At 42.2% G+C, this 18016-nt stretch overlaps 2 protein-coding genes across 4 annotated transcripts in view; one reads left to right on the forward strand and one right to left on the reverse strand.

The window, feature by feature from the left end:
- ccnh (cyclin H) lies at positions 1–5143 on the forward strand. 2 transcript variants are annotated; one of them, XM_035165964.2, is made up of 10 exons: positions 1–130; positions 212–336; positions 550–672; positions 777–850; positions 1557–1770; positions 1914–2077; positions 2469–2539; positions 2668–2773; positions 4787–4850; positions 4946–5143. In XM_035165964.2, the coding sequence occupies exons 2-10, from the start codon at positions 220–222 to the stop codon at positions 4973–4975; spliced, it is 963 nt and encodes a 320-aa protein (XP_035021855.1). In that variant the 5' UTR covers positions 1–130; positions 212–219; the 3' UTR covers positions 4976–5143. The 2 variants fall into 2 exon arrangements, with proteins under 2 accessions (XP_035021855.1, XP_035021856.1); XM_035165965.2 differs by having other exon boundaries at positions 553–672.
- The window catches only part of LOC118115046 (ras GTPase-activating protein 1), a 27954-nt gene continuing 12851 nt past the window's right edge, over positions 2914–18016 (reverse strand). For both annotated transcript variants that reach the window (XM_035165961.2, XM_035165962.2), the window contains exons 3-26: positions 15151–15286; positions 14601–14671; positions 13926–14043; positions 13736–13767; positions 13037–13089; positions 12725–12875; positions 12480–12558; positions 11986–12109; positions 11687–11843; positions 11467–11554; positions 11259–11339; positions 10142–10299; positions 9899–9975; positions 9377–9549; positions 9123–9282; positions 8804–8946; positions 8199–8314; positions 7989–8075; positions 7754–7821; positions 7570–7658; positions 7399–7476; positions 6397–6531; positions 6216–6295; positions 2914–4448 (exon numbers count right to left, since the gene is read on the reverse strand). In XM_035165961.2, the coding sequence (XP_035021852.1) occupies positions 4400–4448; positions 6216–6295; positions 6397–6531; positions 7399–7476; positions 7570–7658; positions 7754–7821; positions 7989–8075; positions 8199–8314; positions 8804–8946; positions 9123–9282; positions 9377–9549; positions 9899–9975; positions 10142–10299; positions 11259–11339; positions 11467–11554; positions 11687–11843; positions 11986–12109; positions 12480–12558; positions 12725–12875; positions 13037–13089; positions 13736–13767; positions 13926–14043; positions 14601–14671; positions 15151–15286 (2503 nt within the window). In that variant the 3' untranslated portion in view covers positions 2914–4399. The remainder of the gene's footprint in view (positions 4449–6215; positions 6296–6396; positions 6532–7398; positions 7477–7569; positions 7659–7753; positions 7822–7988; positions 8076–8198; positions 8315–8803; positions 8947–9122; positions 9283–9376; positions 9550–9898; positions 9976–10141; positions 10300–11258; positions 11340–11466; positions 11555–11686; positions 11844–11985; positions 12110–12479; positions 12559–12724; positions 12876–13036; positions 13090–13735; positions 13768–13925; positions 14044–14600; positions 14672–15150; positions 15287–18016) is intronic.

Genomic DNA, 18016 nt, shown 5'->3' on the forward strand with positions numbered 1-18016 from the left:
CCCCAACATTACGGTAGTCATCATAAAGCAGCGACGTGACGTATCAAAAAAAGCGACGCGCCTCAATTTGTTGTCGTTCTCAGCGGGAACTAAACTCACCGAAGTGAATGGATACTTCTATGTAATCACAGTAAGTAGAGAGTGAAGTGGTTGTGTGTGTGGATGAGTTTGTTCCTGTGTGTGACAGCTGAGTTCCTGCTCGTCCCGACAGACGCAGACATGTTCCACAACAGCTCCCAGAAGAAATACTGGATCTTCCCCAGTGAGGTCGAGGTGGAGCACAGGAGAAGTAAAGCGAACCAGAAAGTCCGCAGCAAGATACTGGAGAGTGTGAAGGTAAAGAAACATCTGGATAACACAAGAAGGCAATAAGAGCACAGTGTAACTCACCTGCCTCTCTCTGTCTGTCTGTGTGTGTGTGTGTGTGTGTGTGTGTGTGTGTGTGTGTGTGTGTGTGTGTGTGTGTGTGTGTGTGTGTGTGTGTGTGTGTGTGTGTGTGTGTGTGTGTGTGTGTGTGTGTGTGTGTGTGTGTGTGTGTGTGTGTGTGTGAAGGGGGTCAGTGACTCCATGTTCCTGGAGCGTCATGAGGAAGACGTGTTATTCAGACACTATGAGAAGAGGCTGCTGGATTTCTGCAACGTCTTCAAACCGGTCATGCCCAAGTCTGTGGTGGTGAGTAACAGTGTGTGTTTTCTTCACCATCTTCATCTTCTTCTTCATCAGAACAGTGTGACCTCAGAGGACATGTAGAAAACGTGTGTGTGTCACCTGTGCAGGGTACAGCCATCATGTACTTCAGAAGATTCTACATGAACAACTCCATCATGGAGTACCACCCTCGGATTATCATGTGAGTAGTGCTGATCACGACAGTAATAGAAGTTTAATGGGGATTATATATGGAAAAAAAACCCTGACAGATAAGTCAGAGGGGAGTTTAGTGTGTAAACATGATGCAGCTTTTCACAATATTTGATCTGCTAATCAATACTGGAAAAACAAGTGTTCATGTGTTTGTTATTTTCAAAAGGATAAAAAAATAACCCATATAATTTATGGGTAATCTAAAATAGCATGCCTCAATTACATTTTTTTGTCATAAGGGTTTGATATCGATCTGAATTATTGCCATTTTCTTTTCTATATTGGCCAATTTTTCTTTACTCCCTAACATCAGAATCTGCACCAGCCCCCTAAAATCCATATAAGTGGAGCTCTACTTGTTATTTTACCCCATATGCTCTGTTGCTTTTAGCCCAAGAACATAGAGTGATGCTATCTAGTCTGTTAAACAGTCGAATATGACGCTGGCTAATTTATTTTATCCTCACCCATTAATCCAGGCTGATCTCACTGTGGAATGGAGTATTAGATTTTTCCTGTTTGACCAAAAGACAATGACTCCTTTTAGGATTTGTAAAGAGTGGTGTTACTAAAAAATTGAGTTTTGCCTTATATCCTTTTTCCATGTTGAATAATAATAATCTATTGTTCAAGCTTGTTTTTATCAGAGTATATCCTGTGCAACCTATGTCAAAGTCACCTTCTCATTGCAGGCTCACGTGTGCATACCTGTCCTGCAAGGTGGATGAGTTCAACGTGTCCAGCACCCAGTTTGTGGGGAACCTTGTGCAGGAGAGCCCAGCAGGACAGGAACGAGTCCTGGAGCAGATCCTGGAGTTCGAGCTGCTGCTAATCCAGCAGCTCCACTTCCACCTGGTGGTCCACAACCCTTACAGGCCCATGGAGGGTCTGCTCATCGACATCAAGGTGGGTGAACCCCTTGAGAGCCTTAGCTGTCACGTCTGAGCGCACACACACCTTCGAGATTGCTAATCTAGCTCATCTAGCGGTTCAGATAATTGTTCATATCTCAAGGTACTTATTTCCCGTACATTAAATTCATCCCTCAGACGAGATACCCCACGCTGGAGAATCCAGAGTCACTGAGGAAGAATGCGGACGACTTTCTGACACAGGCCGCCATGACAGATGCAGGGCTGCTGTTCCCCCCCTCTCAAATCGCTCTGACAGCTATTCTGAACAGCGCCTCCAGAGCCAGTCTCAGCATGGAGAGGTGGGACATTTGTGCTCATGTGACAATGATCACTTTGAATTGAAATTCTCTCAAATTATACAAAGTTCATTATAACTTATGGGTTTTCTTCCCCATGGGTAAAATGCATTCATTTTTATTTTATTTGTAATATGTTAACTGCAAACAGCTTCATTCAGATAATGTTACTTAGATTGGTTTCAGGTATGCTTGATATGTGTTGTGTGTGATATGTCAGGTAATATGTCCCTGAAGTTATTTTGTTGTCTGTATATAACACGAGTCAGTGATTTTAAAACATTTAAATTCTAATGTCCCAAGAACTGACTGTTTAATCCATTTATACAGTATGTAGACTAGAGCAGTTCAATTCAAGCAAAAACCAAAGGTGTTTGTGTTTTCTCATTTCCAGCTACCTGAACGAATGTCTGGGACTGAAAGGGGACAAAGAGTCTCTGTCAAAGATGTACGACTCAATGAGACGTGAGTAAACTTCACCTTCCATCTGACACCACAGGATGGCGATATTGAGCTCCTATTATTTAACTGCCTCACACCACAGGTCTGACGTGAGATTTCAAATCCTTTATTATCTCTCTCTGCCGCTCCAGGGATGAAAACCCTCCTGAAGAAGTATGAACTTCCCAAAGCGGAGGAGGTGAACGTTTGCAAACAGAAGCTGGAGAGGGTTCACGCTGAATTTGGCATCTCAAGCAAGTAAGGAGACCTGTGACTTAAAGACAGCATCATCTTTTATCTACCCCTTACAGTGGCATCATTTGAAGTTTCACAGTGATATTATCATTATCATGGACAGAATTTCTTCACTCCCTGCACAACAAAGGGATCAACTCCAGTTTTCTGTCGTATGTAGTAACAGTTTTATTTTAGCCAGGTCGTCGTATCTAAGATGCAAAAGGTTCAAGGTTCAGTATCAGGTAGAAAAATAAAAAGGAACACGTCATCATTAGCCGTATGAAAGACAGAAAGGAAGAACAACAGCACACACCACATTCCTGCCTACATCGTCCATACCTTGAAGCACAGCTGATAATTGGTATTGCTGATGGAGACTTTTTTTTTTTTTTTTAGGCCTGTTGGTTAATCGCACGCTTGTGGCCAGTTGTCCGTTTACACTTGGTGAGGTCGGTGAGGTCCGTGGTATCTTTAAGTGCAGCTACAGTAAAACAGTCTGGTAAACTCTTGAGCTCTGACAGGCACAGATTCAGACTTTGCGGCTGTTTGAGTCGTCAGGAGGCACGCGGGGGGTGTCCCTTCACGGGCCAGACGTGGATTTATCGGTGCGTGGCATGACTTCTCGGGATGGATATGAAAACAGACACGGGTGCTGCGGTGAAACGCCACCCGTGATGGGGGGGTAGGGGAAGAGAGACTGCAAACGCATGAAAGCTTAGAGGGAGTTCAGGTGATGTCACAGCAGCATATACAGTATGTAGGCCCGCACACTATAGAAGGATCCATCAAGGTTAACACATGCACAGGAAAGGTTACAGGTTATCTCCTAAAGACTCTTAGACTATCGCTCGTTGCTCTTCAGCTATATCATACAAAAACACCTTTTTTATTTTTCTATACACGTCTAAGTATATATCAACAAACGAAGCAGTTTATATAAAAAAAAAAAATTTAACAAGTGGTTCCAGTGCTGCGTGGTAGTTCATACACAAAGGTGGTGGAAACGGTCGGAAGGAGGAGCTCATCGCAAACTCGGGGTGATGAGGGATGGGATGGCGTGAGGAGAGGAAGTTAAGGCTCGTGTCGTCTTGGAGAGAGGTGCCATGTTTAAAATTCCCTGATGACGGCAGAAAAACGCTACTTGAATGCTTTGGATCGCCTCCCCCTCTTTAATGTCTCCAAGTTTAGTCCAAGGAACGCAGCGGCTGACTGGAGTCGCTCCCCGATTCTTCTGGCTCCACGTCAGCCGCCAACCGCTACTCGTCAAACTTCTGAGGGAGGAGTGGCAGGCATAACAGGATTAAAAAAAAAAAAAAAATAAGTTCAGACATCTCTGCAGTTCACTGTAACTCAGGTCCATCTTCATGCTCGTGTGTGACGAGGCTTCTCGTCGAACTTCAACAAACACTGTCGGTGTCTGAAGCATTTTGGAAAAGGGCTTTGGAAGGACAGTATTCAGATATGCAGCAAGTGTTTTTTCCCGTGGAGAACGGCCATATTGCGTCGGAACTGCCAGGAAATCTAGGCCACATGCTTATAAATACAAACTGACTTTAGTCTTCGGTCGTGCGGCAGAAAGGACTTCACTTTGGCTGGCTGTGTGGTCTGACTGCCACAATCTGACTCTCAGGAGGTCATCCGTTTAACTCACATTACCTGGATGGCAGCAGCCAGTGACATGATGGTGCACTCTGTCCTGTAAAATAAAGTGGAGGCGTTTGTAAAAGGCACAAATCACTGAATTATGAATTAGAATACTGATCCGTCAATATGAAACTACACCTACGTGATTAACTAGTCTACATGAAATCAAAGCAACAAAAAAGGTCACAGGAAACTACAACTACTAATGATTATCATGGAGTGGACACTAGACACTCTAGAACTAAATGAGTCTTGATAATGGACTTCGAGGGGTTGGTCACAAACACTGAAAATATGGAACACAGTTCACCAGCAATTACAGCTTGCAAAGACAACTTCACAGATTTCTCCAATCTTCAGATCCTCAGTACAAATGTATTTGTGTTGCAGCAAACGAAAGAGAGGATACGAAGAAGACGGCCACGTAGCTAAAGAAGCCCGTTTGGCAGAAGAGGTAAGAACATTTGCTCAACAGCAACATTTGCTCCAGTGTTTATGGACTTTTTGTTAAATTCTCCCTAAATGAGCTAAACCTCTGTTCCGTTCCAGGAGGAGTGGACAGATGAAGACCTGGTATGAGCTCCTTGTGGCTGTAGGATCATTTGCACTTTTCTACTTGAGCTGCCAATGACCAAAACACAATGTCACAAACAGTGCGCATGTCATTTACTTTCCCGCATGACACTGCAGTAAATCTTTTGGGTTTGCATTTGTTCTCCATTAAGAATAAAGATATTTTTCTACAAATTGTGTTTCTGTGGATTTCAGTCAGAATGGTGAACTATTCCTTTAAAGTATCACACTACGTGCATGTTTCTCCACCTTCGTCAGGGGACAATGAAGGACTCTGTAATCTACTTTACAAAAAACTGTTTAATAAGTGCATGCATGTCTGATACAGTCTGTACTATTCAATTTTTTTTACTGCTGTAAACACTTTCATTTTACTTGGTTTCTCTGATTATGTGTCTTGTCCGGCATTCAGAAGCTTAAAAAAAAAAAAGACTTAAACCAAATAATCAAAACAAAACGGGATACAATCGGAGGGAGAAAAAAAAAAATTCAGCTCATCTCTCTTATATACTCATGATTCCAGCAAGAGAATTTATTCTTAATATAAAATAACCATAGTTTTCTGAAAGACTTTGTTCCAATCTAGAAACCAAAGTAAGAAATAAAGAAAACAAATAGACAGAAATGAAAGTTTCAGCACTTTGCGCATGTTGTCACATCCTTAAAATAAATCAGTCACTAATTACAGTATAAAAAGCATTAACGCTCATAATCCAGTTACCAGAAAAAGGAGGGGGGGGGGGGAAAGGACTAGCTTCTTCATGTCAGTTTCCTCATATTGAGCCAGGAGACGGGGTCGGGGGTACACTTTGGCAACCTGTGCTATCAAAACACAGCGGGTACACAGACACCTCTTGAAATTGTGATATTTGGCCCTTGTGGCGAAGGGAACGCAGTGTACCCAAGTCAGAATCATGAACAGAGTTTCTCAAGGAAAAGTAGCTCCTGTGCATTCAGCTGTCAGTCACTGGCACAAGTTTTTCTTTTCGTTCTAAGTACTGCATCGGTTGTTGTACTCAGCCGCTGTTGTTGCATAGCTCTCTTTGTGGTGAACGGGACAAGATGGCAGGTGGGTGGAGATGGGCGGGACTATCAGGAGGAGGACATGATGGAGGGTGGTGGTGAAGGAGGGGGTTGCCATGGTGATGAGGGTAGAGCATGCTCGGCCTCCTCTGTGCTGCACTCCGGCGGAGGAGACTCGACGGGAGGATGGGAGGATGAGAGGAGAGGAGGAGTGCAGTACTACCTGTTGCTGTTGGACATGGCATACTGAGTCTGCTTCTGCTGGAGGAGCTCTGTGATGGCCAGCAGCTTTTTCAGCACGTGCTGCAGAGAGGGGACAGGAGTTAGATCATTCTGCTGTGACAGGATGTTACAGACCGACGTGTGTGTGTGTGTGTTCCGATGTGACGTCACGGGTCTCTGACCTGCTGCGCTCCCCTGTCGTTGCTCAGCGTCCGCAGCTCGTCTGAGTGTGTGGCACAGACCTCGTGCAGCGCAGCCAGGTCCCGGGACAGGTCTGTCCTAAAGTGCTCTGTGGCTTCAGGGAGGTCAGGGACATTCTGGTGACACACACACACAGGATTCTTATAAGCTTGTGAAACAGAGGTAGCCGTCAGGGTCTGCATTAGAGCTGCAACGAGCAATCATCATTATCTATTAACCCATTTAGACCGGATGCAACCTATGAACGTCTTAAGAGTTCATAGGTTGCGTGTCTCATCCACATTTTCATCTTTTTCAAGACATGCGGCCGACGAAATACTTGCTGGAAAGGCAAAATACGTAAGTGTAAATAAAGTTTGTTTGTTCGCTCTCTTAGCCGGCAAACAAGTTTTTAAAGTAGCATTTAAGACAATGGCTGACGATCTAAGCGAGGGGAGCGATATTGCAAATTACAGCAGTGTTTCATCGAAGACAAATAACAATGAAGATTCAGGTGTGCCTGCTGACCTGGGCTCAGTCGGTAAGGGACATGTTTGAGGAGGGGGGGGGATCTCAGCAGATTTGCTGGATTTATTGTTATTAAAGAAAATATAAACTAAGTTTAATGAAATGGCAATGATTTACAATGAAATTTAAGTTTTTGTCAATATTGGCAATTCTATCAGCTCCTCAGAAAATCTCCTCAGTTTTAGGTGGTTGTTTTTAAACAATGTTTCGTTTTTTACTCAGCGCCTTAGGTCTGCATGGGTTGATAAGATGACCAAAAAAAAACGTAATCAAAATAAATTTATATTGAATCAGATCTAATGACAAAGAAAAGTGTAAAATCCACTTTTAAGAAGACAAAACCATAGTGCTTGGAATTATTCTAGCAAATTTGCTGAAACAATCAGAAAATAGTTATTTGCTTTCTGTCAATTAATCAACAAATGTTTTCAGCTCTACGAACAGTAATTTGATCAAAAGGCAACAATGTGACTCACCCCTAACTCATCCAGAAACATTATCATCCTATGTTTGTTGTTTTTGATGAAAGGGTTCACGCCCTCCATGTAGGGCTCCTGTTCGGGAATAGAAAAGACAGCTGTGTGTTGCCGACATACATTTTTAACACTTGCACTGAATACTGCAGATTCCTGGAGGGAAATTCAAACCTTAGCACCAAATTCAACCAGGTTGGCGAGGTTTTGGACAGACTTGGCCACCAGGGTGAGGGTCCTGCCTGCTGTTGTTGATGGAGGGTCTGCAAGAAGAGATCACAGAGGAAATCACACAGTGCAACACATCACATGGTGAACAGGAAGGGTTTTGTGTGTTTGCTTTTCAGTGGACGCTCACCAGCAATGATGTTGAACATTCTGGGGTTGAGGATGGCAGGACAGATCAGTCTTAGAAAGACAAAGCCACTGGAGGAACAATAGATACGGTCAAGTTAGACAACATTAGAAAAGAAAAACAATGTATCACATGCTCAAATTAAAAGGTCCTAAATGCAGGGCAAAGATACGCTGACTGCTTTTAAACTCACAAAACAAAAGCAGTGCTCCTACATTGTTAAAAGGTGCTGGATTACCTTACAACTCTCGTCCGCATGGTGGTGTTGGCGGACCATTTCTGCTGCACAGACTTCTGCAGACAGCCGTAGATGAACCTCAGTGTCCTGGAAAGGTCATCAGAGAAAGACAGTGATGGGGTGTTTGTGTCATTTGGACATTTCTGTTTTACGAACTAAATCAAACGATTTACTGACAAAACTAGACAACAAAGCTGTTTGCATGCTTACGGTGGAAGGATCTCAGCGGCCATGAAGATCTTCTCCACCAGCTCAGACAGGATGTTGAGGAGATGAGCCAGGTTCAGGTTCACGTCCTCATTCTTGTCCAGTTTGGAAGGGTTCAACTAAAAGCAAGGATCGATGAAGGGAGACAGACAAACAAACGAAGATGGATTAATTCACATTTACAAGGTTGTTGTGAACCATGAACATTCTTAATTCATTATCCTGCAGTAGAAGCAACCAAGGTAAAGATTCAGTTAATCACAGATAAGAATTGTGTATTCCACGGATATAGAGCATTTTTAAGTATAATAGACAAAAGACAAGTTAAGAAATGATACACTATGACACTTACATATCTGTGGGTATATAAACTCAATACAAACTTCTGAAATATTCATTGTGGTGTTAATCCTCAAAGAGCAGCCTTGAGACCTCCGGCCATGCTGGTGCTGTTTCAGTTTTATGTTTTTCTTTGAGACGGAACAGCAGCCTTGTGCAGCTGCTGCACTGACAATGATATAAATGCCATGTTCCTAACCTTGTACCACAGATAAGTGCCAGATGACAGACTTATTATAGGGGGAGGGGAAACCTCTGTAGGTCTTTACCTCACAGGACTGTTTGCTCTCCATGATCTTGAGGATGGTGTCTTTGAGAGCATGGTGGACGAAGGGCGTGGCTGTGGCCTTCATGTACTGCTCCATGAGAGTGCTGGCCAGTGTGGTCGCTCTGAACAAGGTCGTGGCCTCATCTGGGAACAAGGGGAAGTAAATGTATGAGCACACGGTTCTTTATATTCCTGAGTTGAAAACAATACAAACAATGAACTGAGCCCTGAAAAAAACCCTGCAGACCTACACAGAAGGATTGTAAGGACTTGTATTATCTTATGAAGAGGAATAACTTTCTTTAATGTGTGTTTCTTACCCTCCATGTTAATCTCTCTGTCGTTGAGTGTCCTGAGTAGGGGGGCTTCATCCTGCTCATGTCTGAAGATCCGCAGGAGGAGGCTTGCCAGTAAGGTGCGGTCCTGACCACACACATGGGCCAGAGCGTAGATGACATGGAACTCTTTCTGCAAGATCATCTGCAAAAGGACACACAACGATGACATCACGTCATTTTTGAGTGAACAACAGAGAAGACAGTTGCAGTCTAAAAAACCTCTCGGTGGATCTGACCTCTTTGAACTCGCTGTACTCCTCTTCAGGCATGATCTTCTCCATGGAGTAGCGGGCACGTACACGTAAGGAGCCCGGCTCTATGCCCTTCAGAGGCACGTGGGAGCTGAGAGGGAACCACTCATCAATCATCTGGCCCTTCTGCAGCCGGTTCAGCTGGCAGCGCATGAACACTGAGAGGGAGAGAGAAAAGGTGGGAGAGATGTGAGTTTGAAAATAAAAGAAGAACAGATGAGGTGAATGCACTGGCTTAGAGATATCATAAATGTTTTGAAAGTGTTATATGAACGTTTTCTCTGCCTCTGAGCACAGTTTATTTTCGGGTGTGGGTGTTAGTAACATTTGCCAAGAACTTAAGCCGTGTTTACAAGACAAGAGGTTATAATACGGCCCCTGAGCAGCGCCACTTCTTTAACATGCCGAACTTTGTTTTGCAAAGAAAACAACCGTTAATGCTAATGTTGGCTTTAGTATTAGCAAAAACTTACTTCAAGCACTTTAAAAGTTAACAGCAGTACTTACAGATGTCACTGTCTTTGCTCTTTTTTGTCTTGTTGCTCAGGCTGATTTCAAATCTGTTGATTTCACTCGACAGGTCACTGAAACAACAAATTAATACATTTAGTAAACAGCATGAAAATATTACTAATTTCAAGACAGATCTAATGCAGCCGGGAATGTGAAGAGGATAAAACAGTCAGGGAGGCAGAAAAGTAGGACAATCCAAAGTAGGAAGATATATGAGCAGCTGGGTGATATACTCACTCAAAGATGAACTCTTCCGTGAAGACGGGGTTCTGCCCATCCCGAGGGTGCGTCTTTGCCACCTGGACGCTGTTCAGGTAGATGTTACAGTAAGGGCTGTTGAAATACTTCACCGGCAGCTTGTGGGCCTCCTCCACATACAGCACTAGGCTGCTCACCTGTCAGGACATGAGGGAATTAGCACAGAACAAATGTATCACAAACGTTGTCTATATAGCACTTCTCTTGTAACAATGTAACAAAGAGTCTTACAAAGACAAAATGAGCAGGGATAGGTTGAAAACAATAATTAACATTTTATTTTGGTTATTTGTTTTGAGATGTTAATACCTACCTCTTCTCAGATTTCTCAAAAATAAGATACATATAACCCTTACATATTTTATTGACAAATACTAATAGTTAATCATTTGTTTAACAAGCCCAACATGGAAAATGCTGATTAAAAATAGGCCTTTAAAAGCAAAACAAAATGTATGTAACTAACAGCAAGGCTCATCTAAACTTATAAATGTGGGGTGGCCTGGTTCAAAGGCTTCGACCAAAAAATTTGAATCAAGACAAGTGTGGGAATTATATAATTAAGCTATAACAACACCGACACACACAGCACTCCCTCAAGCACACAGAGGTGTATATGAATCTGCTGAGGACTGTAAAAACATAATGGATTTTTTGATGGTCCACTAACCCGCTGATTTCTCTCTATGCTGCAGATGACTGCTCTGACTATGACAGACGGGTCCATTGTCAGAGATAATGTGCTCTCTCCAATGAAGCCATGACACAAAACACTAACCTTAGAGATCTTTACTCATTAAGAGAGGTGTAAATTGTTTCGGTTCATTATGAAACTGTGGTGGAACAAATTAGACGGAGGCGGGCTGCCACGGTGAAGTTAATTAATGGGAAACACTGAATCATGTGGGCATCTGTCACAGTTATGCTCAGGTTTAATCAACTTTGAGCGTTCAATTTTGATTTTATAATTAGGTTCCAATAATGTTCCTACACCTGAGAGATATTACTGTTACAGATTACTGTTTTGTTTGAATGTGTCTATCTACTGCTTTACTTTGTCTACATGAAAACACACACTGACTGATGGTATTTGTACCTGTCTGAGCCTCTTGTTGGAGGTGGGCTGAGTGGTTTTCCTTAGGTTACTGCAGAAGGTTTGAAGGCATTTCATCCAATCCTGTCAAAAAAGAAAATGTTTTACAGAATTTATTAGACACAGTTGACATGGGGTGTCTCTGTAAGAGCGCACTGTAAACTGTTCTGGAGACAGAACAAGCCGTTTTACTCTCATGTGTTGGTCTTACCTGTGCCTGCTCTGGAACCTCTCCTGCAAAGTAGAATATGTACTGTTCCTCACTAAAGTGCTGGACAACAATCTGGAAACAGTTTAGCCTGAAAAAGTCAAACAGAAGAGGAGATTTTTTTATTCATTTGACCCGAATAATACCTCAATAAAACTATTTTCTCCATGCAACTGCGAATTCAGAACTTCATAAACCCAAGAACAATATTCTGATATCTCACCTGCCAAACAGACTGTCATGCACACCATACACGGAGCACACACTTAGGTCGATCAGCCCTTTTGGTTTGGTGGCTCTCTTCTCGCTCTCAAAGTAGATGAGCTGGGCGTCGTTACCCTCCAGGATAAAGTAAAGATTCTTCCACCGTTTGCCTTTACCTGAGGGCCAGATGGACATGAGGAAAGTTTATTGTACCGGAGGATCCCGACTGACCTCACCCGGAAACTAGACTAAGATAATATCATTGATGTTACAGGGAGCTACTGATAATGTGTGATTCAAGGCAGAAGCTACACAAACCTTTGTTGAACAAGAGGTAGCCTTTCTTCACAATGTTTTTGTAGAAAGCATCTTTTGTTTTCCGTCTGATAGTGTTATAAATTTCTCTCCCATCCACTGTGTCAGTAAGAACTTGTTCCTGGTGCTACAGTAAAGAAATAGAAAACAATTTAAACCATCACATACTCAGAAAGGCAATTCAATTCCATACAAAACGAGACATGGTTAATATTACATTTATTTACAAAAACATAATCTGTTGCTTCACAGGGATTCTTGAAAGTCACAATTGTAAAGAACAGGAAAATGTCTGATGCTATATATTTTCTTTCTCAGTAGCATTTGCTGCGCCTTTTCTTTTCTGTTGAAGTGCAGACAACAATAATTGTATATGTTGTATGCTAGTTTCGGTATATGCAATGTGAGCAATCCAGTCTTATCAAAACCCTTACATTTTTTTGCCAAATACATAGAATCAAAAAGGCTTAATAATGGCACGATGCAACTAAACATACCTGCACTGAAACTGGTTCTTTCAAGTTGTAGCCCTCAACAATCTGTTCCTTCTTGTAATGGTCGATGATGTCAGCAACACTGAGAGAGAGAGTGTGAACAAGATGCAGCACGTCAGTAACTGCAAGTCAAAATACACAACACATGCCGACTATAACTTAATATTCTGCAATTTAGCACCTCACTTTTTCCTTATGTTATTCTGTTATATGAAAACCTGAAGGCCGGCACATTGCCAAAAACATACCTGTTGTAGTACCTCCCCCCCATCATGTACTGATTGTTGGGGGTGGGGGAGATCTTAAACCTTTGGATGTTTTCATTGGTGCGGAAGAAGAGCGAGTAGTCCCCAGGTGTGTTGTCTGATGGCCGGACAAGAAAACTGCACACCTGGCCAACTGTGAAAGGAGAAGCAGCGGAGGAATCGACAGAGGGACCAAGAGAAAGGTTTTAACGCCTGCTCAGCAGAATATTGTGATAAATGGACTTCAATGTCAGAATGACGATGTCACAAGTGATTAATAACTGCGGCCTAATGAGAGGCAAAGAGGGATGGCACCTGTCATCAGCAGGTTGTAGGCCTCTTGCTTGGTGACCTTTCCATGATACCAGCTGTAGGAGAAGAGCAACAGAGAGAAGAGCGACCACCGAATTAGGTAAAATCAACAAAAAACAGATGTTCAGTTACGCCGACGATAACAACAACATCTCTCGACACTGACATCTTTAATAAATGGTATCTCTGTTGAGGATATCCAGAGTAAACAGTTTATCCAGCAAAATGAATCACTACTGTATAAAAATAAATCATATGAGCCCTTTCATGTTCAATGTAATGTTCCAAAGAAAAGAAATGACCATAATTTAATCAGATTGTTCCTACAGAGGGCCCTGTGCATTTGGCATGTTCACTTTTTATTTATTCATTTATTTTTAAGAGCTGGCAAGTCAAATTTGAAGAATTGCCAATGCTGAAGGACACAAGTGAGGAGAAAATAATAACTCATGTGGAATACACTGTGTTGACAGGCTGGTCGGCTTGTTAAAGTAAATATAAAAACATTATTTATGTCTTGGAAACAAAGGAGGCTGACAGGGTTGATATTAACCTGTACTGATATATTGTGTAAAAGGATGCAGCCACTTTGACAAAATAATGCAAGTTATAAGTCACTGCATCGAAGAGAATGTTTAACCAGGTTTGAAGACTGATCACTGATTGGATGTTAAAAAAATACGTTGAGAATGAAGAACTTACACTTTTCCCTCATGTGGATCCTCCTCCCGCCCCTGAAACATGTCAGAAACAGAAATCTTTTAGGACAACAACTGAGATGGATCAATGACTGCAGTTTTTCTGTCATTTACAAACCGAAATGATTTAATTGATCATTCCCTTAACAATCTCTAAACCCCGCTTTAGACTTCCTATCTAGTGCTTTACTCACCACCTCCTCCACCAGATCCTCCACGATAAGGCCCTGCTCCTCTGTGCGAACGTTGGTCACCCACATCCAGCCATCATCCAGCTCATTGTGAACGATAAACATGTCCCCTTTTAGGAAGCTGAGGATACAATGAGTCAAAGTGGACATTAGAAGAGAAAACTCTTTATTTTGTACCGGTTGTAATATCACAGCTCTGCCAGCAGGTGTCCTCATTGAACCACAACATTTGAGGTAAATGTTGCATGTCTATCAACTCCGTAAATCCTGTGACCCGCTAGCAAACTCTGGGTTGAGGTTGACTTCAGACAGATGTTTATCAGATTCCGGAAGCCAGGGATAGCAGGGATCATCAGAGTATGTGCCTACTGCAGCTTAATAACAGGGACAAGACTGTTTTATATCAACAAGTCCGAGGATGTACTTTCCAGGCTGCTGTGATGGGAGAAGCAGGCCTTGGACATGCCCAAAAAAATCTAGCAAACTAGGAAAAGCCATACAGTCAAAATACTAATTTTTTAAGCCCAGACCATCATCAGTGCTCATCTGTGTCTCAGAAATTATAGGTTATATGAATAAGAACACTTTTAGGAAAGCAACTGGTTTGATATAAAAATGTAATACTGTCTGTATAAGAATGGAAAAGTCTCTCTATCTGAGATATCCTCAGATACTCACCTGATCTCATCAGTATCTGGCACTTTGGTGTATGGAAGTATGGCCCTGACTCTCCTCCTGTCCTCTACAGGCTGTGGAAACAAAAAAGAATAAAACTCTCATTCTTAGCCTTGATCTTTCATAACTTAACTCAAAGCCTCAAACAGATATATTTTCCACCCCTCTTTCAACCATCAAACATTACTTTTACTGAACATGATTTGAAGAGATTAGGTTCAATTTTGCAAACCTTTATTAATGATTGTTCTTTTTTGGGCTATATTTTAAAATGTTTGAAATCGGGTTTGCTAGATCTTTGCTTCTTTCCTATAATATTATTGACGAACAGCATTAACATGCTACTATATGAAATCAAGTTTTCTATTTCTAACAAAGAAAAAACACATTGCTGTCAGCCACAACCCAGTTACACCACCAAAGAAAACAAAAAGCTGCATTTCACAATATTTATTTTAAGAAACACCTACGAGGAGAAGGAACAAAGTAAATATCAAGTAATGTCATGTCACACAAGCAATGGAAAGAGTTAAAAATGTGGAGTCAGTCTCACCTCTGGGGGGGCCACTGGAGAAAGCAATTTCTCTCCTTTTAGCAAGCAAGACACATAGCTGTAATAACCAATCAGGTCCGATAGAGAAGAGAACCGCCGCCCACCAATGTAATAGTCCCCACACATGGCGATTATCCTGTTGAGAGAAAACACAACAATGATTAAAGACAGCATGGTTATTTTTAACATATAGGCTAATCACTGTGCACTGAAGGCAACAGAAAATGTTCAACATTAATTCCTGTGACAGTGTGAGATTGTGTCAACATTGTTTTTCTTTAGTGGGCTTACACCACAGATGAAACAGATCTCGTAATAACCAAGACGAAATAAGACTTTAAATATCTGAACCACAGTCCTTCAGAAAATAGTGACTATGTCTCTAAAGCACTGGTTTGAACCATATCCCACTGCAGAGCGACTAATCCTTATTATCTGCTCATCACTTGAGTGGATCTCTGATTGTGGGATTATAACAAAACACACTATAATATTACCTATTTGCTGGAAGCAGCATCAAACGACATTGACCTTTTGAAGTGTAGGTGTCATGCAATTAGCTTTATGTTCATAATTCACTTACAACCCTCACCCCCTTCAGCATCAATGTCATCATGTTCCCACACCAAACCACTGTGACTGAAGGACATGATGTCATTGTTACTTGATTAATAAGATACATGCCTGGAAAAAACATCTGCGTCCCCCCCAGTAGACCAGGAGAAAGAAATGCTATTAAATGCACAGATTCCAGCTTATTTAAAGGTTATATATACGATATTCACTGCATCTCTATGTCTAGCGCCAGCACCTTAGACCAAAACGTGTGCTTTGTATGCAACAACTCTCTCATCGTTCTCATCAAGGTGTTGTCTATACAATTTGTGGATGTTGTGAAGCCCAGTGGTCCCTAAACACACAACCTGAGGCACAACTGAATAAAGATACCCTGTGTACAGAGACACCAAAATAAACAATCCAGAAGGATGCGGTGCATACTGGTAAAATAAATCAGCAATATTCACAGATTGGAGCTCCTGTCAGTATCTGAGCCTCCATAAGACGCTTCAGTCCATTAATGTGCGTTTGTGAAACACACATGAGCACAGAGTGAGAGAACCCTGATCATTTTCAGAAGGCAGCTAGCATCTTCCTGTCCTGTGTGTTGCTGTTAGACTGTAATAAATATAAGATGTGGTGTTGATGGTTCTGGTTTAAACGCACCATCATAGGCAGGTGACAAGTGTGACATCACAGAGAAGAAAGGGGTGAATATTAACGTTTCCACAACATGGACCACACCGCTGATCTGAGCTAGAGCCATCTCTTCCTATATAAATGTAGGGAAGGACAACAAAGTACCATGGAGGGAATTGCATGCACTAACATGAATGTGTCCCTGGACTGAACCAAAACAAAACAAAGAAGCTTGGATACCAGCCTACGCAGGAGTGTGACTTCATTCTCTGCTCAGAATGTTATTACACCTCAATATCATGACATCATGACAAAACAGATGTTGTATGTATGACCTTTAACAGTGTTTCTAAAATAAAAGCTTAAGAAAGAGAAAAACCTGATAAAAAGAAAGACTGTAAGCAAAGTAAGGAAAATGGTCTGGATCGATAAAGCGCTGACTTTCATCACATGCTCATCCAAAATGTTGTTTTCACAAAACTGCTGACTGATCTTTTAAACAAAAGATACTTTCACTTTATCATATCCTAACATAAAAGTATGTTCCCTTTTTTATGAAGGGAAAATCTTCACCTTTTGTGTGTGAGCTGCAGGGTTAATGTGTCTTAATAGTGAATATGGCCAATCCATTGAGGGGAGAACAGATTGTAATGTTTGATCCATCTTGTTTATCGAAAGTTATGTTATAGCTATGCTGATGACACCCAACTAATCCTCTCTTTTCCCCAATCTGAAACACAGGTAGCAGCACGAATCTCTGCCTGTCTGACTGACATCTCTCAGTGGATGTCTGCACACCACCTGAAAATTAATCTTGATAAGACCAAACTGCTTTTCCTTCGAGGGAAAGGCTCTCCCACCCACGACCTAACTATTACCTTGGAAACCTCCGTGTTAGCCCCCACCCAGACTGCTAGGAACCTGGGTGTGACACTCGACAGTCAACTCTCCCTCACCGCCAACATTACTGCAACAACACGTTCCTGTAGATACATGCTGCACAACATCAGGAGAATACGTCCCCTTCTCACTCAGAAGGCAGCGCAGGTTCTGGTCCAGGCCCTGGTCATCTCACGCCTAGACTATTGTAACTCCCTCCTGGCTGGTCTGCCTGCTAGTGCCATCCGACCATCACCGAATGCAGCAGCTCGACTGGTCTTTAACCAACCTAAATTCACTCACACTACTCCGCTCCCTTCACTGGTTACCGGTGGCTGCCCGCATCCGTTTCAAAACATTAGTACTTGCGTACCGTGCTGCGAACGGATCGGGTCCAGTCTCTATCCAGGACATGGTCAAACGTTACACCCCAGCCCGTTCCCTCCGCTCTGCATCTGCCAATCGGCTTGTTGGTCCCTCACTGCGAGCTAAACACTCATCAAAATCACGACTGTTTGCCGTCCTGGCTCCTAAATGGTGGAATGAGCTCCACATTGACATCAGGACAGCAGAAAGTCTTCCGCCGCAAACTAAAAACACACCTCTTCCGACTATACCTTGAATAAAAGTTTAAACTAACAACTTAGTAGCACTTAAATGGCACTTACTTATAGCACTTTGTAGTTTGGCTTTTTTTTGGAAGAAATTGTACTTTCTTGATTCTTGTTGTTCTGGGTTTGTACCCTCATGGTTGAATGCACTTATTGTAAGTTGCTTTGGATAAAAGCGA

The sequence above is a fragment of the Hippoglossus stenolepis genome, chromosome 9 (assembly GCF_022539355.2).
Source record: "Hippoglossus stenolepis isolate QCI-W04-F060 chromosome 9, HSTE1.2, whole genome shotgun sequence".
NCBI classification, from domain to species: Eukaryota; Metazoa; Chordata; class Actinopteri; order Pleuronectiformes; family Pleuronectidae; genus Hippoglossus; species Hippoglossus stenolepis.

Excerpts from the sequence above, each read along its gene's own strand:
- ccnh (XM_035165964.2), top strand. The coding sequence starts at position 220 with ATGTTCCACAACAGCTCCCAGAAGAAATACTGGATCTTCCCCAGTGAG. Across the intron at positions 337-549 it reads AGATACTGGAGAGTGTGAAG|AAGGGGGTCAGTGACTCCAT; the intron begins GTAAAGAAACAT and ends TGTGTGTGTGTG. Across the intron at positions 673-776 it reads TCATGCCCAAGTCTGTGGTG|GGTACAGCCATCATGTACTT; the intron begins GTGAGTAACAGT and ends TCACCTGTGCAG.